The 22,871-nt window shown below is 41.8% G+C and overlaps 1 protein-coding gene across 1 annotated transcript in view; it reads left to right on the top strand.

Annotated features, from left to right (window-relative positions):
- Taf1 (TATA-box binding protein associated factor 1) overlaps positions 1 to 22,871 on the top strand; it is a 108,288-nt gene that overhangs the window by 5,630 nt on the left and 79,787 nt on the right. Inside the window, 9 exon segments of the mRNA XM_012949308.2 lie at positions 204 to 323; positions 2,505 to 2,743; positions 13,468 to 13,686; positions 14,052 to 14,267; positions 15,385 to 15,595; positions 17,843 to 18,019; positions 21,853 to 21,980; positions 22,072 to 22,179; positions 22,297 to 22,470. Coding sequence (XP_012804762.2) covers positions 204 to 323; positions 2,505 to 2,743; positions 13,468 to 13,686; positions 14,052 to 14,267; positions 15,385 to 15,595; positions 17,843 to 18,019; positions 21,853 to 21,980; positions 22,072 to 22,179; positions 22,297 to 22,470 — 1,592 coding nt within the window.

Genomic DNA, 22,871 nt, shown 5'->3' on the forward strand with positions numbered 1-22,871 from the left:
GTACTCTCAGGCTGGCCTCAAATTTACAGCAATCCTCCTTCTGACTCCCAAAGGCTGGGATTATAGACGTGACCACTACATCTGGCTATTCTTGAAGGATATGCACAGTGTTTTCTATGGTGCTGTAAATTCTTAAAATTTGAAGAAAGCTCAAGGGTATTGTATAACATTCTTGATATTGAGAATCACCTTTGTTTTATTAGATTATGATGATGATGACTATGATGCTGACTGTGAAGACATTGACTGCAAGTTGATGCCTCCCCCACCTCCACCCCCAGGACCAATGAAGAAAGAGAAGGACCAAGATACTGCTACTGCTGGTAAGTAGGTACTATCTACTTTTGTCTAAGGAAAAACTTTCTTTTCTTTTTTTTTGGTTTTTGAGGTAGGGTCTCACTGTAGCCAAGACTGACCTGGAATTTACTATGTAGTCTCAGGGTGGCCTTGAACTCATAGCAGCCTGCCTGCCCAGATCTGCCTCCAGAGTGCTGGGATTAAAGGTGTGTGCCACCATGCCCAGCTCAAAGTCTTTTTTAAAAAATTCAGAGATTTCGCCTAGCATGCATGCCATTAATCCCAGCACTCAGGAGGCTGAGGTAGGAAGAACTCTGAGTTTGAGACCACTCTGTGCTACAGAGTGAGCTGCAGGTCATCCTGGAGTACAGTGGGACCTTGCCTCAAAAGAAAAAAAGACAACAAATGGCTCTCTGGAATGTATATAAGTGATATAGTATCACTTAATATTCAGTGACTCTAAAAGTTGGTAAGGTATTTAGTTATCTTCCTATTCCTTTCCCAGTAATATTTCTGCCATAAGAGTAGAAGATAGTGGAAGAACAGCACCTTTGGTCTTGTACTTCATACATTTTTTTTTCAAGGTACGGTCTCACTGTGGTCCAGTCTGGCCTGAATTAACTATGTAGTCTCAGGGTGGCCTCAAACTCATGGCGATCCTCTTTATCTCTGCTTCCCGACTGCTGGGATTAAAGGTGTGCATCACCATGCCTGGGCAGTACTTTTATTTTATTTATTTTGACTTTTCAAGGTAGGGTCTCACTCTAGCCCAGGCTGACCTTGAATTTACTATGTAATCTCAGGGTGGCCTTGAAATCATGGTGATCCACCAGTCTCTGCCTTCCAAGTGCTGGGATTAAAGGCCGCCACACCTGGCTTTTTCCAACATTTTAATTTTTTTGCAAATGAAAAGAGAGGGAGAAGAGAGACAGAGGGTGTGTGTGTGGGGGGGGACTGCATTCCTGAGCACAGGAGGGAGAGAATGGGCACACCAGGGCCTCTTGGCAGTGCAAACGAACTCCAATGCATGTGCTACTCCATGCATCTGGGTCCTGAGGAACTGAACCTAGTTCATTAAGACTTTGTAGTCATATGCCTTAACTGCTGAGCCACTTCTGTAGTCCAAATCTTTATTTTATATGGAACAATCTCACTTGTCCTGTGGTTTTAAAAATTTCTCCAAGAGCCGGGTGTGGTGGTGTACACCTTTAATCCCAGCACTCAGGAGGCAGAGGTAAGAGGATCACCATGAGTTCGAGGCCACCCTGAGACTACATAGTGAATTCCAGGTCAACCTGGACCAGAGTGAGACCCTACCTCAAAAAAAAAATTTTTTTTTTCTCCAAGCCAGGTGGTGTATGACGTTAATCCCAGCACTTGGGAGGCAGAGGTAGGATGATCACCATGAGTTTGAGGCTAGCCTGGGACTGCATAGTGAATCCCAGGTCAGCCTGGGCTAGAGTGACATCCTACCTCCAAACACACATAGTTCTTTAGCTTATAGGGCTGAGGATATGGCTCGGTTAAAGGCTCTTGTTTGGAAAGCTTGCCAGTCTATGTTCAATTCTCCAGTACCCACATAAAGCCAGATACACAAAGTGTTGTGTGTATTTAGAGTTCATTTGCAATGGCAAGAGGCCCTGGTAGTATGCCTATACTCCTTCTATTTTATTTTATCTTATTTCATATTTGTTTTCTCAAGGTAGGGTTTCACTCTAGCCCAGGCTGACCTAGAATTCACTATGTAGTCTCATGGTGGCCTCGAACTCACAGCAATCTTCCTACTTCTGCCTCCTAAATACATATTAAACAAATTTCTTTAGTTTATGGATCCTTGAATTGGACATTATAAGGTATGGTTGATGTAAGTATTACTACTGATTACAATATTGGACATAATTTTGGTCACTTATAGAAAGTAGCAAATCTAGTAATAGTGCTTGTTTTATCGCAATTCTAGAGTACCAGGTATAAGTTGAGTAGGGGATGATGGGAAATAATGAGTTGGATGATTTTCTTGGTTACATATTAGCAATCTGGATCCTTGGCACTATACCTCATGCCATTGAGCCATGCATCTTAACTTAGAGTATGTTGGCTGAACTTGAGGAAATGTGTTGACAGTTTCTTGCCAAAGGGGTTTCTTTTTTCTTCTTCTTTTCTTTCTTTCTTTCTTTCTTTTCTTTTTTTTTTTTTTTTTTTTGCAGTGTCTGAAGATGGAGAAGGCATCATCTTGCCTTCCATCATTGCCCCCTCTTTGGCTTCAGAGAAAGTGGACTTCAGTAGTTCTTCAGACTCAGAATCTGAGATGGGACCTCAGGAAGCAACACAGGCAGAATCCGAGGATGGAAAGCTCACTCTACCATTGGCTGGAATTATGCAGCATGATGCCACCAAGCTATTGCCAAGTGTCACAGAACTTTTTCCAGAATTTCGGCCTGGAAAGGTACTTTTTATAGACAATGTCCTCATTGCAAATTGCTGACCAACATCTTGCACGCACTTGAGTCCTGTTGTTAAGATGCTGGACCTAGAATTCATAAGACCTAAAAAGCCAGGTGTGGTGGTGCATTCTTATAATCCCGGTACACACTCACAGTGATCCTCCTAACTGCTTCCTGAGTGCTAGGATTAAAGGCATGTGCCACCATGCCCTGCTGCAGAGAAAGTAGGTGTGCCATGGTCTCTAGCAGCTGTAAATAGACTCAAGATGCATGTACCATTTGATGCATCTAGCTTTGTGTGGGTACTGAACAATCAAACTTGGGTCTTTAGGGTTTGCAGGCAAGTGCCTTAACCACTGAAACATCCCTCCAGCCCTATTAGGTTTTTTCTTTATTGACAACTTTCATGATTGTAAATAATATCCCATAGTAATTCCTGCCCTCCCCCACTTTCCCCTTTGAAACTCCACCTTCCATCATATCCCCTCTCAATCAGTCTCTCTTTAATTTTGATGTCATCATCTTTTCCTCCTATTATGATGGCCTTGTGTAGGCAGTGTCAACCCACTTTATGTCTGGAGGAGCACGTTGTAAGGAGTCCTACTCTTCCTTCAGCTCTTACATTCTTTCCGCCACCTCTTCTGCAATGGACCCTGAGCCTTGAAAGGTGTGATAGAGATACTGCAGTGCCGAGAACTCCTCTGTCACTTCTTCTCAGCACCATGGTGCCTTCTGAGTCATCCCAAGGTCACTGCCATCTGAAAAGAGAAGGTTCTCTAACCAAAAGTGAGAGTGGCATTAATATGTAGGTTTGAACCTTCAAAGAAGTGTTCACTGGGCAGTTTGGTGAGCATAGTATATACATTTAGCCAGACAGCAGCAGATGTAGAACTCCTAGAGCTCATGACTACCCTTGTGGTAGGTTTTCAGTATCAGGGATGTATTCCCTCCCATGGAGTGGGCCTCCAGTCCAATTAGAAGGCACTTGGTTTCCCCCATAACAGATGTGCCACTATTGCACTTCTTGGCTCATTTGGCCTAACTGGCCAACTATAAGGCTTGCAATGTCCACTGTTGAGTATCTTCACTGGTGATTTCTCTCTCTCCTATTGAAATGCATGCAGCATGGCTTTTTCCAGCTTTCTGTCAGCTGTTCTACATGGAAGAGGTTTTCAGCTCAGCTCCAGCAGGATTTCGCAGTGACCTTGCAGCCCAAGTATGTGAAGTCTTCAGCATTAGGGTCTATCCATCTATTCCTGGTAGGAAACCAAGGGCTTCGGCAATGGCCTGTAATCTTTTGGGGGCATCAGGGACCTCCCTGCCAAACAACTCACTGGAAGGTATCCCATCCCTGGCACTGAAAATTTTCTAGTAACAGTCTATGGCTTCTGAGTGTTCCATTGTATAAAAAAGTAGGTTTCCATATGACTTATTTATATCCTCTTAGATTTTGATTAGCCCTCCCTCCACCTTTCCTTTACTCAATCTCTTCCCCTGACCTCATGTAGGCCTTTTCATCCCCATTATTCTGTTCTTCTACTTACATATATACAATACCATCCTATTAATTCCCCCCCTTCCTTTCTATTCCCTTTATATCTCCTTTCTAGCTTACTGGCCTATGCTACTGAGTATTCTTCCTACTCATGTAGAAGTCTAGTCATTTGTAGCTAAGGTCCACATATGAGAGAGAACATGCAACGTTTGGCTTTCTGGGCCTGGGTTACCTCATTAGTATAATCCTTTCCAGATTCATCCATTTCCTGTAAATTTCATAACTTTATTGTTCTTTACTGCTGAGTAGAAGTCCATTTTGTAAATGTCCCACATCTTTATTATCCACTCATTAGTTGAGGGACATCTAGGCTAGTTCCATGTCCTAGCTATTATGAATAGAGTGGCAATAAATATGGTTGAGCAAGTATCTCTAAGGTAGTGAGATGAGTCCTTAGCATATATGCCTAGGAGTGTTATAGCTGGGTCATATGTTAGATTTATTTTTAGCTGTCTCAGGACCCTCCACACTGATTTACACAATGGCTGGACCAGATTGCATTCCCACCAACAGTGTAAAAGGGTTCCTCTTTTTTCTGCATCCTCACCAGATGTATAGCTAGCAAAGATTTTTTCTGATTCTGTAGGTTGCCTCTTTGCTCTATTCACAGTGTCTTTTGCCATACAAAAGTTTTGTAATTTCATGAGGTCCCAGCAGTTAATCTGTGGTTTTATTGCCTGAGAAATTGGGGTTATGTTCAGAAAGTGCTTGCCAAGACCAGTATGTTGAAGGACTTCCCCTACTTTTTCTTCTAGCAGTTTCAGAGTTTCAAGTCTGATATGAAGGTCTTTGATCCATTTGGACTTCATTCTTGTTCATGGAGAGAGAGAAGGTTCTATTTTCATCCTTCTACAGATATGCATATCGAGTTTTCCCAACACCATTTTCTGAAGAGGCTGTCTTTTCTCCAATGAGTATTTTTGGCATTTATGTCGAAGATCAGGTGGCTATACCTACCCAGACTAACATCTGGGTCCTCTATTCTGTTCCATTGATCTACATATCTGCTTTAATGCCAGCAACATGCTATTTTTTGTTACTATGGCTCTGTAGTACAGGTCAAAATCAGGTATGATGATAACACTAGCCTTATTTTTGTTGTTCATATTTGTTATAGATATTTGAGGGTTATTGTGCTTCCAAATGAATTTTTGGGTTGTTTTTTTTTCTATTTCCATGAAGAATGCCATTGGAATTTTGATGGTGATTGCATTAAATGTGGTAAGATTGCCATTTTCACAACATTGATTCTTCTCATCCAAAAACAAGGGATGTCTTTCCATTTCTTAGTGTCTTCTGCAATTTCTTTAGTTTTCATTGTAGAGATCCTTCACTTCCTTGGTTAGGTTTATTCCAAGGTACTTTATTTATTTATTTATTTTTTGATGCAATTGTGAATGGGAGTGATTCTCTGATTTCATCCTCTGTGTGTTTATTGTTAGCATATAGGAAGGCTACTTATTTCTGTGTGTTTATTTTGTATCCTGCTACATGACTATAGGTGTTTATCAGTTCTAACAGTTTGCTGGTAGAGTATTTAGGGTCCTTTATATATAGAATCATATCATCTACAAGTAATGATAACTTGATCTCTTCCTTTCTAATTTGTATCCCTTTTATGTGTGTCTCTTGCCTTATTGCTATGGCTAACACTTCCAGTACCATATTAAATAAAAGTGGGGAAATTGGATACCCTTGTCTTATTCCTAATTTTAGTGGGAAAGTTTTAAATTTTTCTCCATTCAGTATTAAGTTGGCAGTAGGCTTGTCATAAGTAGCCTTTATTATATTGAGATATGTTGCTTCTATTCCCAGTCTCTGTAGGACTTTTATCATGAAGGGCTGTTGGATTTTGTCAAATGCTTTCTTTGCATCTAATGAGATTATCATGTGATTTTTGTCCTTCAGTCCATTTATATAATGTTTTACATTAATCAATTTGCATTATGTTGAACCATCCCTACATCTCTGAGATAAAGCCTACTTGGTTGGGGTGAATGATCTTTCTGATAAATTCTTGTGTTCTGTTTGCCAATATTTTGTTGAGAATTTTTGCATCTATGTTAATGAGGGAGATCAGTCTGTAATTTCTTTTTTTTGTTCCTTCTTTGCCTGGTTTCGGTACGGGTGATGCTGTTCGCTTGGATCTTCATACTTGTTATAGGTGTATTTAAGTGGTTAACCTCATCTTGATTTAATATCAGTAGGTCATATAGATCAAGGAATTTATCCATTTCTTTCAGATTTTCAAACTTAGTGGACTGTATTTTCTTATAGTATGCTGCTATAATTTTTTTAACTTCTCTGGTATCTATTATGAGGGTGTCTTTCATCTCTAATTTTCTTAATTTGGGTCTCTTCTCTCTTTTGATCAGATTTGCTAAGGGTTTATCAATCTTGTTTTTCTTTTTAAAGAACCAACTCTTTGTTTCATTGATTCTTTGGATTTTTTTTTGTTGTTGTTGTTGCTATTTCATTAATTTCTGCCCTAATCTTTTTTTTTAAATTTTTTGTTTTATTTTTATTTACTTAACAGTGACAGACAGAGAAAGAGGCAGAGAGAGAGAGAAAGGGTGTACCAGGGCCTCCAGCCACTGCAAACAAACTCCAGACGTGTGTGCCCCCTTGTGCATCTGGCTCACGTGGGTCCTGGGGAATTGAGCCTTGAACTGGGGTCCTTAGGCTTCACAGGCAAGCACTTAACTACTAAGCCATCTCTCTAACCCTCTGCCCTAATCTTTATTATTTCTTCCCATCTACTGATTTTGTTTCCTTTGTTCTTCTTTTTCCAAAGCTTTTAGGTGAGGCATTAAGGCATACTTGTGATCTTTCTAATTTTTTAAATTATTCATACATTTATTAAAGGCTTATCACACGTTAAGCAACTGGATTGATATTTTGAAATAATTAGTATAGGTAGTATTAACATCAATATGTTGAAAACTGTCATGCATATTACCTTCCTTAGTTCTCAGTTCTGGGAAGGTAGATATTATCATCCTCATTTACATAGGAAAAAAATTCTGAGAGCTCAAGAAACTTGACCCAGGGTACATAGTGAGGGAAGAGCAGGGCACAGATTTAAATCCTTCCAACTGGCTCCAGACCATGAATACTGCACTCCTTACTTCCTCTTCTGAACATAACCTTAGGGGCTTAGAAAGAATATCACTGTTAAATGAACTGAACAAGACAAAACTGCTGCTGGTGTGAGTCATACTGCTCTCCCTCCCCACACCAGGTGTGAGTCATGCTCCTCCCTCTCCCCACACCAGGTATGAGTCATAGTCTCTGCCTTCCCCACATCAGTGTGAGTCATACTGCCCTCCTTCCCCACACCAGGTGTGAGTCATGCTCCTCTTCCTTCCCACACCAGGTGTGAGTAATGCCCCGTTCTTCTCCAGGAGCTTCCTCCCCCAAACCTGGCTGCTCAGATCCCTGCTGTACAACCTTCTGAGGATGGATGGAGACTGTTCCACCTCACAGCCTTGTTTACCATTTAACTCCACCAGCTAAGTTCTCCATGTGCAAATGGTTGTGAGCAGCTTTTCACAGAGAGGGAAATGAATGCCCTTCCCATGATTGCCTAATTGCCGCTGGACTGCAGAGCCCTTGCTAGGGGTCCTCAGTGGTGTTTGCTGCTCAAGCTCAAGGGCTGCTGACTGCCTGACCAGACACAGGGGACATGATCATTTAACTCCTAAGGGGCTAGGTGCCAGGAACCAGAGATCTCTTGCTCTTTAAGGCCTGGACCTCAGGGAAGAAGGAGAATCTTAAGTCATTTTAAGTGGTCCAGGGACTACTGAACTCTTGATATCCCTAGAAGACCTGGAAGCCAGCAGTATGACCTCCCAAGGCCAAGCAACAAAAACAGGAAAGCAGTTTGGCTTATCTTTGTAAGACAACTTGTGAGGGTCCCAACCAGCATTCTACTCTTAGACCTAAGCTAAAGGAAAAAGACAAAAGAAAAATAAGTTAAGCTGATATAAGCCAGGTCACAGGTTAACACACCAGACTTGCACACAGCTGCAGTGAAAGGCAAAGTGGCCCTGCAGACTGCTGGGAGGACAGTGCTCTGTGTTAGACTCCTTGTTGTGGCCCTTGGCCACGGCTTCTCAGAGTGTAGTCTTAAGGACCAGAAGTGTCAACATCACCTGGGAACTTGTTTGCAATGGAAACTCACGGGCTTCACCCTCTGCTTCCTTTTGAACCAGAGTTTCGAGTGGGCTGAGAAACTGTTGTAACTGCTGCACCCACTGGAGAGCCTCTGCTCTGAGAACAGAGTTAAGACAAGTAGGTCACTGTTGACAGGATGCTAGATAGGAAGATCTTTCTAATTTCTTAATATAGGCACTTAAAAATATAAATTTCCCTCTTAGGACTGCCTTCATTGTGTCCCAAAGATTTTGGTATGTTGTGTTCTCAATATCACTTGATTCCATGAATTTTAAAATTAATTTTAATTTTTTATTCATTTATTTTTGGTTTCTATTTCATTAATTTCTGCCCTAATTTTTATTATTTCTTCCTGTCTGCTAGTTTTGGTTTGACTTGTTCAGCTTTAAGGTGAAGCATTAAGTTGTTCACTTGCAACTTTACTAATTTATTTTCTTTTTTGGGGGGCGGGTTTCGAGGTAGGGTCTCACTGTAGTTCAGGCTGACCTGGAATTCACTATGTAGTCTCAGGGTGGCCTTGAACTCATGACAATCCTCCTACTTCTGTCTTCCAAGTGCTGGGATTAAAGGCGAGTACCATCATGCCCAGAAGGATCCTGTTTTTTAACCCAGTCTGCAAACTTATGTCTTTTGGTTGGGGCATTGAGGCTGTTGATATTAAGAGTTACTATTGAAAGGTGTGTATTTATTTTTGCCATTTTTCTTGGTTTATAGTTCTTCCGGTTCTACCTTTACTTTCCTGTATTAATAGCATTTCAGTATTGTTTGTTTTTTCCAGGTTTCTTATATGTGTGCTTTTGTTTCTCTTCATCATGGAAGATCCTTTGAAGTATTTTCTGTAGAGCTGGTTTTGTCTTCAAATATTCCTTTAGCCTGTTTTTGTTGTGGAATGCCCTTAATTCTCCATCAATTTGAATGGATAGCCTTGCAGGACGAATTAACCTTGGTTGACAGTTGTTATCCTTCAGAACTTGAAATACATCATTCCAAGCCCTTCTGACTTTTAAGTTTGTGTTGAGTAATTTGCTGTGATCCTGATAGGCTTTCCTTTGTATATGACTTGATTTTTTTTTTTTTTCTCTAACTGCTTTCAATTTATTTTCTTTGGTTTGTATGTTTGGTAATTTAATTATAATATGGTGAGGGAGAGGGTATTTCCAGGTTTTGTCTATTTGGTGTTCTAAAGGATTCCTTTATCTTCATTGGCATCTCTTTGCCAATTTGGGAGAAGTTTGCTTCTATGATTTTGTTGAAAATGCCTACTATGCCTTTGGAGTGAAATTCTTCTCCTTGTACTATACCCTGAATTCTTTTTTTTTTTTAAATTTTTATTTTTTTTAAAATTTTTATTTTATTTATTTATTTATTTATTTGAGAGCTACAGACACAGAGAGAAAGACATATAGAGGGAGAGGGAGAGAATGGGCACGCCAGGGCTTCCAGCCTCTGCAAACGAACTCCAGACGCGTGCGCCCCCTTGTGCATCTGGCTAACGTGGGACCTGGGGAACTGAGCCTCGAACCGGGGTCCTTAGGCTTCACAGGCAAGCGCTTAACCGCTAAGCCATCTCTCCAGCCCAATACCCTGAATTCTTATGTTAGACCTTTTCATAGTGTCCCGAATATCTTGAAATTCCCATTCATAGTTTTCTATTAGTTTGTCTTTGTTGGACTTTATTAGATCTGCCACCTGGTCTTCTAGTTTAGATATTCTGATCTCTCCTTCATCCATTCTACTGGTGAGATTTTCTACTGAGTTTTTTTTTTTTAATTTCATTGACTGTGTTCTTTATTGCTAGTAATTTTGACTGGTTTTTGTTTGTTATTTCTAATTCCTTATTTATGTCTTTTATTTACCTTCTTATTTCATTAAATTGGTTTCCTGTGTCTTCTTTCATTTCTTCTTTGATTTCTTTGAGCATATTTATATTCATTTTTTGAAATTTTTCTCAGACATTTCCTGTAAATCAGTTTCATTGGAGGTTATTTCTGATGCATTAATACTTTTGGTGGATTTATATTGTCTTGATTTTTTTGTGTTTCTTGTGTTATGTACATATTTTTGCATCTTGGATTAATTTAATGCTTGGATTTTCTAATTATCTGCAGTATTATTAGGTATATCATTCAATCTGGCGTTATATATCTTCAGGGTAGGAGCTTAAGGTGCTAGGTGTGGCTCTTAAGACTCTCAGAGTAACTACAGAAGTGACCCTAGATGTTGGATTTGCCTGCTATGAGACTATTCAACTAGGCTGGGTGGAACAAAATACAGGCATATTCTAAAGTTTAACTAAACAATGTACACATTCGATGAAAAACAGCACAGAGTATTTAGGTACAAGTAGGTATTATGATAACCAGATCCTCTAACAAAGAAAGTCACAGTCCCTTAATCCTGTCAACTAGGAGGCTAAGATTTCTGGTCTGTTGAGGGTTCCAAGTCACCTTGTGATCAGGTGAGACCCTTCCCTATTGAATGACAGAGGAGGAAACAAAGGCACTATAAATCAGGGAACAACAAATGACAAGCCCAAAATATAGCTTATTTAAGAATGGAAAATCCAACCATCCATGAGATTTAACATATAATTTATCCTGACATGGAAGGTCCAATTAGCACTTCTGATTCAAGCCTATATACCAGGCTTATTTGGCAGGTACTGACTTGGTGTAATCCCAGTTACCTTTTGGGATGGTTTTGGTCTCAATTAAGCTGCACTCCTGCTTGTGTCCCTCTTTGCTGCACTGTGGGCTCAGGTAGGTGGCTGGGTCGCTGGATCGCTGCACTGATCACCTGTGCTGGGTGTTTTATAGGTCAACTCTTTTCCTCAGGTCTCTTGTGCTTGCTGTGGTCATGGGGTAGGGAAGGCTGTAGATGGTGGCTGAAATTCTGCTGGTCCTTTTCCTCAAGAGCCACTCCTGCATTGGTTCTGGTCTCCCCCCCTTCACATTTCTTGAGTTTGCCTTTGATGAGTTTTGAGTGATCACGGTGTCTGTTGGCCATCTCCTTGAAGTTGGTTGTCAGGCTAGCATTGAGAGAAGTTGCTGTTTCCTCTGCAAATTTTCCTGGGTCCCAGAAGATGTGGTAGAGGTGATATATGTCGTGCTAGGCAGCCAGCTATCTCATTATTTCGATGGACATTGGATCTTTCCAAGTATTCTTTACCATCTTTATTTTGATATCCAGTGTTATTTACTACCTGGTCCTTTGAATTTGGATAAGCTCCTAGACTGTCCTGGGCTGGACTTTGAATTGAGCTTTGTTTTTAATTCTCTCCTGTAGGCTAAAGCTGGGTCACCATTAACCCCTCCTTTTTATTTTTTTCTTTTTGTTTTTAAAGGTAGGGTCTCACTCTAGCCCAGGCTGACATTGAATTCATTATGTAATCTCAGGGTGGCCTTGAACTCACAGTGATCTTCCTCTGTCTTCAAGTGCTGGGACTAAAGGGGTGTACCATCATGCTCATGTCCAGCTTTTTTTTTTTTTTTTTTTTTTTTTGGTTTGTGGAGGTGTGAAGGTAGAGTGTCACTCTTGCTCAGGCTTACCTGCAATTCACTATGTAGTCTTGTAGTCTCATGGTGGCCTCGAACTCACAGAAATTCTCCTACATCTGCTTCCTGGGTGCTGGAATAATTTAAAGAAGGCATGTGCCATCATGCTTGGCCCCAGCTTTTTTTAAAATTTTTCACTTATTTATTTGAGAGAGAGAGAATGGGCATACCATGGCCTCCAGCCACCACAAATGAACTCTAGATGTATGTACCACCTTGTACATCTGGTTTACATGGGTCCTGGGGAATTGAACCTGGGTCTTATGGTTTTACAGGCAAGCACCTTAACCACTAAGCAATCTCTACAGCCCCCTTTTTGTTTTTCAAGGTAAGGTCACACTCTAGGCTCATATGACCTGGAATTTACTATGTAGTCTCAGGTTGGCCTTGAACTCATGATGATCCTCTTTTTGCCCCCTGAATTCTGGGATTAATGGCATGCATCACCACACCTGGCATCTAGCCCCATTTTTTTAAGCAAGCCCAATCAACTGGCCTTTTAAAAAATATTTTATTTTTACTTATTTAGTTATTTGACACAGAAAGGGAGAGAGTGGGTGAGAAAGAGAATGGGCATGCCAGACCCTCCTGCCACTGCAAATGAATTCTAGGTACATGTGCCCCTTGTGCATCTTGCTAACGTGGATCCTGGGGAATCAAACCTGGGTCTTTTGGCTTTGCAGGCAAACACCTTAACTCCTAAGCTATCCCTTCAGCCTGACTTGTTTTGTTTTGTTTTTTTGAGGTAGGGTCTCACTCTAGTTCAGGATAACCTGGAATTCACTATGTAGTCCTAGGGTGGCCTCAAACTCACGGTGATTCTCATACTTCTGCCTCCCGAGTGCTTGTATTAAAGGTGTGCACCACCATGCCCAGCCCTGGCCTTTGCCTTTTTTTTTTTTTTTTTTTTTGAGGTCTGGTCTCACTCTAGCCCAAGCTGACCTGGAATTCACTATGGAGTCTCAGGGTGGTCTCAAACTCATGGCAGTCCTCCTACCTCTGCACCACCATGCCTTTTTTTAAAATACAAGAGCAGGAGGGAGAGAGAGAATTGGTACGCCAGAGTGTCCAGCCATTGCAATCAGACTCCAGGTGCATGCACCCACTTGTGCACATGTGTGACATTGCACGCTTGCATCACTGTGCATCTGGCCTACTTAGGACCTTGAGTGTCAAACATGAGTCCTTAGGCTTTACAGGCACACACTTTAACCTCTAAACCATCTCTCCAACCCCTAGCTTTTTGTGAGGTACGATCTCATTCTACCCCATAATGTCCTGGAACTCACTCTGTATCCCAGATGGCCTTCAACTCATGGTTATCCTCCTAACAGCCTCCTCAGTACAGGGATTACAAGCATGCACCACCATCCTTGGCTCTGAATGGCTTTCATATCTGACATGAATGTCTTACCGATTAATGTGTCCTCCTCTCTCCTAGGTGTTACGCTTCTTACGTCTTTTTGGACCAGGGAAAAATGTCCCATCTGTCTGGCGGAGCGCTCGTAGAAAGAGGAAAAAGAAGCACCGTGAGCTGATACAGGAAGAACAGGTCCAAGAGGTGGAATGCTCAGTAGAATCAGAAGTCAACCATAAGTCTCTGTGGAACTATGACTACGCTCCACCACCACCTCCAGAGCAGTGTCTCTCCGATGATGAGGTAGGCAAAATAGATTTGGGATTAAGGCCCTCAAGGGAGTACTTAAGAGTTTGCATCAAAATTGGCACTTTCTGTGCTAATTATCAGTGAATAATTATGAAGGTCATAATTTTCTATTGAAGTAAAAAAGTGTTTTGTAGTATTGGAGGGGGCATGTGAAGGAGGGCAGATGGTTATACTCAGTTAAATGAAGGGTGAATGATGAGCCAAACGTGCCATGAAATACCTAACTCTATGAAAATATTTCTATTCAAGAATCATCCTTGTGACTTCTCTAGGGCCCCTTAGGCTTGTTGATTTCCTATACCCTTAGGACATCTGGACTAGATAACCCCACTTCTATGTCTTTATATACTCTGTTTCAGATCACAATGATGGCTCCTGTGGAGTCCAAGTTTTCCCAGTCAACTGGAGATACAGATAAAGTAATGGATACTAAACCAAGAGTTGCTGAGTGGCGTTATGGACCTGCCCGGCTGTGGTATGATATGCTTGGTGTACCTGAAGACGGCAGTGGGTTTGACTATGGATTCAAAATAAGAAAGATAGAAAATGAACCTGTGATAACATGTACAACAAAGGTAAGGAACTCTACTATGGAAAAAAGGAATCAATGTTCTCTGGGCCCTGTCATTTTTTATTACTTTTCAGTTGGGGAAATCCTGGGTAGGACTTATTTTCTTTTCTCTCCTCTTCCTTTTTTATTTGGATTTTTTTTCAAAGTAGGGTGTCACTCTAACTCAGGCTGACCTAGAATTCACTATGTAGCCTCAGGGTGGCTTCAAACTCATAGCCATCCTCTTACCTCTGCCTCCTAAATGCTGAGATTAAAGTCATGTGCCACCACACCAAGCTTCTTTAGATGTTTTTTTTTAATAATTTTTTTTATTTCTTTTTATTTATTTATTTGAGAGCGACAGACAGACGGAGAGAAAGAGGCAGATAGAGAGAATGGGCGCACCAGGGTCTCCAGCCACTGCAAACAAACACCAGACACATGCACCCCCTTGTGCATCTGGCTAATATGGGGCCTGGGGAATCGAGCCTTGAACCGGGGTCCTTAGGCTTCACAGGCAAGCGCTTAACCGCTAAACCATCTCTCCAGCCCTTCTTTGGATGTTTTGAGGCAGGTTGACACTCTAGATTAGGCTGATCTTGAACTTGCTTTGTAATGCAAGCTAGCTCCGAACTTACAGTGATCCTTCCATATCAGCCTTGAAAGTATTGGGATTAAAGGTGTGGGCCACCATACCTCGCCGGGATAGGATTCCTTTGTTAGATTTCCTTAGTAGGATATTTCACCCTGGTAACTAGACCCTAATCTAAGGATTCTGTTTGTGAAATGGGTCTTCCAAACTAGGATTGGGAGAGAAGACAAATACTCCATTGTTGGGTGATGTATTCAAGTAGAATACCATTTATTCTCCATGTAGATTGAACCTGGGTTTTGCATATGCTAGGCAAGTATTATAACACTGAGCAACATTGTTGGTACTTGGCTTTTTGAGATACAGTCTTACTATGTAGCTGAGGCTGACATAAAGCTTTAGGATTCATCTGCCTCAGCTAGGATGAAAGGTATGTACCATTGAGCCTGAGAAAGCACCACTTTTGATATTTTAGGAATATGATTTGGCATCTGCATTAGGAACATTGGCTAGTGACTGAAGAAGGATTTATTTTCCTTCCATACTTAAGCAGAAATTCAAGAAACTTGAGGAGAACAATGGTGTTGATCTTCTGGCAGATGAAAACTTCCTGATGGTGACGCAACTGCATTGGGAAGATGATATCATCTGGGATGGGGAGGATGTCAAACACAAAGGAACAAAACCTCAGCGTGCAAGTTTGGCAGGCTGGCTTCCTTCTAGTATGACTAGAAATGCCATGGCATACAATGTTCAACAAGGTATGTTTCTCTCCCTGCTGTGTCTAGCACAGTATCCTTCAACTCAATCATACTAAGTGATCTTAGCTCTGATCTTTTGGAATGCTGAGTGATAATGAAATGTTTAGGATCTATGCTCTGATTTTATTTTTACTTTTTAGTTTGTTTTTTTCACTTTCTTCTTTCTCTTTTAATTTTTTTGTTTTTATTTATATTTATTTATTTGAGAGTGACAGATAGAAAGAGGCAGATAGAGAGAGAGAGAATGGGCATGCCAGGGCCTCCAGCCATTGCAAACGAACACCAGATGTGTGCGCCCCCTTGTGCATCTGGCTAACATGGGTTCTGGGGAACCAAGCCTCAAACCAGGTTCCTTAGGCTTCCACTAAGCCATCTCTCCAGCCCTTTTTTTTTGAGGCAGGTCCTCACCCTAGCACAGGCTGACCTGGAACTCACTCTAGTCTTTTTTTTTTTTTTTTTTTTTTTTTTTTTTTGGTTTTTCGAGATAGGGTCTCACTCTGGTCCAGGCTGACCTGGAATTAACTCTGCCATCTCAGGGTGACCTTGAACTCATGGCAATCCTCCTACCTCTGCCTCCCGAGTGCTGGGATTAAAGGCGTGCGCCACCATGCCCGGCTCACTCTAGTCTTAAACTCATAACATTTACCTCTGCCTCCAAGTGCCCTGATCAAAGGCATGCATCATCACTCCTGGCTTTTTAAAATAATTTATTTTCTATTAACAACTTCCATGATTGTAAACAATATCCCATGGGAATGCCCCCTCCCCCCACTTTCCCCTTTGAAACTCCATTGTTTACCCTCTCCCACTCAATCAGTCTCTCTTTTATTTTGATGTCATGATCTTTCACTTCCTATTATGATGATCTTGTGTAGGTAGTGTCAGGTACTGTGAGGTCATGAATAACCAGGCCATTTTGTGACTGGAGGAGCACGTTGTAAGGAGTACTATACTTCCTTTGGTAGGGTCTCACTCTAGCACAGGCTGACCCAGAATTCACTATGTAGTCTCAGGGTGGCCTGGAATTCACGGTAATCCTACTGCCTCTGCCTCCCAAGTGCTGCTGCGACTAAGGCATGCACCATGTCCACCTTATTTTTCTTTTATTCATTTTCAAGGAGAGAGGGAGAAAGAGAGAGAGAGAGAGAGAGAAGATAGATAGAGAATGGGAGTTCCAGAGCCTCTAGCCACTGCAAACGAACTCTACATGTATGTGCCCCCTTGTGCATCTGGCTTACGTGGGTACTGGGGAATTGAAACTGGGTCCTTTAGTTTTACAGGCAAGCACCTTAACCACTAAGCCATCTCTCCAGCCCCTATTTTTTTTTTTTTTTTGAAAACTATCATTCATTTTATTGGCCCATTTATTGGGTTGGAGTAAAAAAATTATTAAGAACATACTTTGTATGGATACACACCTCTTTTCCCTCCTCCTTGCTCCCATTCCACTGGGGGCCCTCCTCAGTGGGGTTGCTGGTATTCCCCGTGGGTTGTGGGTTATGTGTTCTGTCCAGCCCCTATTTTTATTTTCTTTTTCTTTTTGTGTTTTTTCCACGTAGGATTTCACTCTAGCTCAGTTTAACCTGGAATTTACTATGTAATCTCAGGGTGGCCTCGAATTCATGGAGATCCTCCTACCTCTGCCTCCCAAGTGCTGGGATTAAAGGTATGTGCCACCATGCCTGGCTATTTTTATTTTCTTGAAGCAAGTTCTCACTCTAGCCTAGGCTGATCTACAACTCTGTAGCCCTGGCTGGCCTCAAACTCAAGCAATCATCTTATCTCAGCCTCTGGGAGTACACCACCATGCCCAACAAAGGGTGGCCTTGAACTCATGGTGATCCTACCTCTGCCTCCTTAGTGCTAGGATTAAAAGCATCCGCCACCAGGCCTGTCTTCATTTTTATTAATTAATAAATTAATTAGAGAGAGAGAAAGAGAATGGGTGCATCAGGGCCTCCAGCTGCTGCAAACAGACTCCAGATGCATGCACACAGTATTCATCTGGTTTACATGGGTCCTTTGGGTTCTCAGGCAAGCACCTTAAACTCTAAACTATCACTCCACCATCAACAATGTTTTTTTTTTTTTTTTTTGTCAAAAGTCAAAAACTAATGGTATCTAGTAGGTTTCTATTCAATATATGCATGAGTGCCTCCATTAACATTTACTCTTTGTTTGCCAGAATTGTGATTTAGAGAGGCATAATGTTTTCTCTGTTTCTGTTTCCTCATTTATGTTTTCCAGGTTTTACAGCCACTCTGGATGATGATAAGCCTTGGTACTCCATTTTTCCTATTGACAATGAAGATCTGGTATATGGACGTTGGGAGGACAACATCATTTGGGATGCTCAGGCTATGCCACGAATTTTAGAGCCTCCTGTACTGACACTTGATCCCAATGATGAGAACCTGATTTTGGGTATGTTACTTCCAGAGACCACCCCTCCCCCCCCCCCCGCCCCATGGCAGTGCCTCACTCTAGCTGGGTTGACCTGGAACCCACTTTGTAGCCCCAGGCTTGCCTCAAAGTCACACTGATCCTTCTACCTCTGCCTCTTGAGTACTGGCATTAAAGGTATGTGCTCTCATGCCTGGTAAGACCAGTTTTTTGTGTTTTTTGGTTTTTTTTTTCCTCGTGAGGTAGTGTCTCACTCTAGTGCAGGCTGACCTGGAATTCACTATGTAGTCTCAGGGTGGCCTTGAACTCAGAGCAATCTTCCTACCTCCACGTCCTGAACCCTGGGATTAAAGGTGTGAGCCACCATGCCCAGCTAAGTGCAATTTTTTTAAATCCATATTTTATTTACTAACTTATTTATTTATTTTTGGATTTTTTTGAGGTAGGTATCACTGTAGCCCAGGCTGACCTGAATTTACTCATTCAGACTGGCCTCAGACTCACATTGATCCTACTACCTATGCCTCCCAGGTGCTGACATTAAAGGCATATGCTACCATGCCTGGTTCTTTAATTTTTTTATTATTTATTTGTAAGCAGGGAAAATAGTGGAGGGGTGGAGGAGAGAGAGGGAGCCTGTGCACATCAGGCCTCTTGCCACTGAAAATGAACTCAATACATACACCACTTTGTGCACCTGGCTTTACCTGAGTTCTGGATATTTGAACATGAGCCATCAGGTTTTGCAAGCAAGTGCTTTTAACCACCAAGCTATCTCTCCAGGCCCCATCTCTTTTTGTAGTACTAGTGATTGAACTCAAGTATTCTACCACTGAGGTATATCCTATCCCCAGCCTCTTCATATGTCTTGGATAGGTTGGTGCTAATGTCAAATTAATTAGTAGGAAGAAATCAGAAAGGTTATAGAGGGCCAAAACTAACAGTCTGAGAGACTAGAGTTGTAGCATTCAGTTTCTAGTGTTTTTGTATAGTTTAGGGAACACTCATGTAGGAATGTTAGAAAGTAGCACCTTTAAGATGCCTGTTATGTAGTTAAGCTTATAGTAAATCCTTGACCAAATGTGGTCTGGATAGTCTTTGTGTGCAGATGATTTCACCTGGAGCTTGAATGACTTTATGTATTACCCAAATTAATGGCAATGGCCAAGAACAAGTTAAGGGCTAGAAAGAGAGATGGCTTAGCAGTTAAGACATTTGCCTATAAAGGCCAAAGGACGCAGGTTCAATTCCCCAGAACCTATGTAAGTGTTGTCTATGATAAAAAGTTAACAGTGAATAAAGCTTCTGTAAAGGTAAAGAAGGAACATGCAAATTTTTCAAAAGGCTTTTTTTTCTTTTTTAAAATTATTTTTATTAACACTTTCTATGATTATAAACAATATCCCATGGTAATGCCCTCCCTCCCCCCCACTTTCCCCTTTGAAACTCCACTCTCCATCATATTCCCTCCCCCCTCAATCAGTCTCTCCCCCCCTCTTTTTTTTTTCGTTTTTCAAGGTAGGGTCTTATGCTGACCTAGAATTCACTCTGTAGTCTCAGCGTGGCCTTGAACTCATGGCGACCCTACCTCTGCCTCCCAAGTGCTGGGATTAAAGGCGTGTGCCTGGCTCATTCTCTCTTTTATTTTGATGTCTTGCTCTTTTCCTCCTATTATGATAGTCTTGTGTAGGTAGTGTCAGACACTGTGAGGTCATGGATATCCAGGCCATTTTGTGTCTGGAGGGAGCACGTTGTAAGTTCTACCATTCCTTTGGCTCTTACATTCTTTCTGAAACCTCTTCCACAATGGACCCTGAGCCTTGGAAGGTGTGATAGAGATATTACAGTGCTGAGCACTTCTCTGTCAATTCTTCCCAGCACCATGATGCCTTCCGAGTCATCCCAAGGTCACTGCCATCTGAAAAGAGAAGGTTCTCTACCAAACGTGAGAGTAGCATTAATATATGGGTATGAACTTTAAGAGAAGTGCTTACTTGCAGCGAAACCCCTGACCAGCAGGAGAAGAATGACCAGCAAACGAAGATCCTTCTTGATCACACTTTATTGGAGAGCCTCTTGGTTAACAGGAAAGCTGATGGCGAGGGGCGAGGGGTGCAGGAGTGTAGCTGCTTTTATAGGGCAGAATACTACGGGGCACCTGCTGATTGGCTGCCATAGGCTCACCCACCCACAGGAGTCACGGGATAGGCTCGTGACAAGGTGCGTCAAGCGCATGCGCAACCTCAAGCGAGGTTGGCGCCAAGGCGCTGCCTAAATAAGGAATTGTTTACCTCAAGACTGGCAGGAAGCCAGCGCCATCTTGTAATGGCGTCTGCATTAGCTCCCTACACTTACTGGTCAGTTTGATGAGCATAGTATATACATTTCTCCAGACATCAGCAGACGTTACACCCCTAGGGCTCGTGACTACCCCTGTTTTAAGTTTTCAGTATCATGGAAGTATTCTCTCCCATGGAGCAGGCCTCCAGTCCAATTGGAGGGCAATTGGTTTCCACCATGACAGACATGCCACTATTGCACCAGTTGGCTCATTTGACCTGGCTGGCCAAATACAGGGCTTGCAGTGTCCACTGTTGGGTATCATCACTGGTGATTTCTCTCTCCCATTGAACGGCATGCAGCATGACTTCCTCCAGCTTTCTGTCAGCTGGTCTACATGGAGGAGGTTTTCAGCTCATTTCCAGCAGGATTTCTCAGTGGCCTTGCAGCCCAAGTATGTGGAATCTTTAGCAGTAGGGTCTTACCATCTATTACTGGTGGGAAACCAAGAGCCTCAGCAATGGCCTGTAATGTTTTGGGGCATTAGGGACCTCCCTGGCCCACAACTTGCTGGAAGGTATCCCAGCCCTGGAACTGAAAAATTTCTAGTAGCAATCTATGGCTCCTAAACGTTCCATTGTCCAAAACAGTATGTTTCCATATGATTTATTTATATCCTCTTAGATTTTTTTTTCGAGTTTTTCAAGGTAAGGTTTTACTCTACTCCAGGCTGACCTAGGATTCACTATGGAGTCCCAGGGTGGCCTTGAACTCATGGCGATCCTCCTACCTCTGCCTCCCGAGTGCTGGGATTAAAGGCGTGCGCCACCACGCCGGGCTCCTCTTAGATTTTTATCAGCTCTCCCTCCGCCTTTCCTTTACTCAATCTCTTCCCCTGACCTTACTTAGGCCTTCAAAAGGCCTTTTTTTTTTATCCTTCTACCGAAAGAGCTGATTTGTTAGTAGCACCATGAAAGTGAAACAAATATTGATAAACCTACAAGATTGATAGCTTAGGTTTTTGCTTTTTGTTTGTTTGTTTTAGGTTGGGTTCCACTCTAGCCCATGCTGACCTGGAATTCCCTTATTTAGTCTCTGGGTGGCCTCAAACTCATGGCCATCCTCCTACCTCTGCCTCCCATGTGCTGGGATTAAAGGCATGCACCACCATGCCTGGCTCAATAGCTTAGTTTTAATGCAGTGATGTGTCATTTTTCTCCAGAAGATCAATAAGTGAAATCTATAAAAATAGTCTGGAGTAGTGGGAGGAAGGTCTACTAAGCACTTCAACAATGTTAATGAATTTACCAGTGCCTGGTAGTACAAGCCCAGTTCTGATGTTGGCTAAGGCAGAAAGATTGCAAGTCTAAGATCTATCTGGCCTGTAGACTGATTTCACAGTATAGGCAAGTTTGTGAGACCCTGTCTAATAATAGAAAAGCAAACAGGGCTGATAGTACAGCTTGGGGTTGTACTTGTCTAGTTTGCATGAGGTCCTACATTCAGTCCTCCATATCCTAAAGATAGAACATTTAGGAATAGCAATTACAAGCTCATTTTTCTTATATCCTCAGAGATTCCTGATGAGAAAGAAGAAGCTACTTCTAATTCCCCATCTAAAGAGAGTAAGAAGGAATCTTCTCTGAAGAAGAGTCGAATTCTGCTAGGGAAAACAGGAGTCATTAAAGAGGAACCACAGCAGGTCTGTGAAAAGGGCTAGCTAGATACTTAGAATGACAAAAGAAAAGTGATATGGAATGGCTAAGGTTTTTTTTTTTTTAATCTATCATTAGAATATGTCTCAACCAGAAGTGAAAGATCCATGGAATCTCTCCAATGATGAGTATTATTACCCCAAGCAACAGGGTCTTCGAGGTACTTTCGGAGGGAATATTATCCAGGTACAAATAGCACCATTTTTGTGGTGGAGGGAAACTTACACTGCTTTCTTTTGGTGGGGATTTTGTTGTATGGGCTGGAGTTAGTATTTACTTTTAACTTTTTTATTTCCTGTTTAGCATTCAATTCCTGCTGTAGAATTACGGCAGCCCTTCTTTCCCACCCATATGGGACCTATCAAACTCCGGCAGTTCCATCGTCCACCTCTCAAAAAGTACTCCTTTGGGACACTGTCTCAGCCTGGTCCACATGCTGTACATCCTTTGCTCAAGCACATCAAAAAGAAGGCTAAGGTATAATTGGATAATAATAATAATAATAATAAGCAGAACAAAGTTATAAAAGATAATTGGGGTGCTAATTAAGGATATATACTAGATATTAGATCATATTAGAGATTTATTACTTATGTTTCCATGTTGTTTTTTACTTTGGTTATATGGGAGAGTGTCCTTATTCTTATAAGGTACATATGAAAATAGTGAAGTTAAAACGTTTTAAAAACTGGTTTAGGGCCCGGTGTGGTGGCACATGCCTTTAATCCCAGCACTTGGGAGGCCACCCTGGGATGACATAGTGAATTCCAGGTCAGCCTGGGCTAGAGTGAGACCCTACCTCGAAAAACAAACAAACAAACAAAACAACTGGTTTAGGGCCTGATATGGAGAAACACGTCTTTAATCCCAGCACTTGG

The sequence above is a fragment of the Jaculus jaculus genome, chromosome X (assembly GCF_020740685.1).
Source record: "Jaculus jaculus isolate mJacJac1 chromosome X, mJacJac1.mat.Y.cur, whole genome shotgun sequence".
NCBI lineage: Eukaryota > Metazoa > Chordata > Mammalia > Rodentia > Dipodidae > Jaculus > Jaculus jaculus.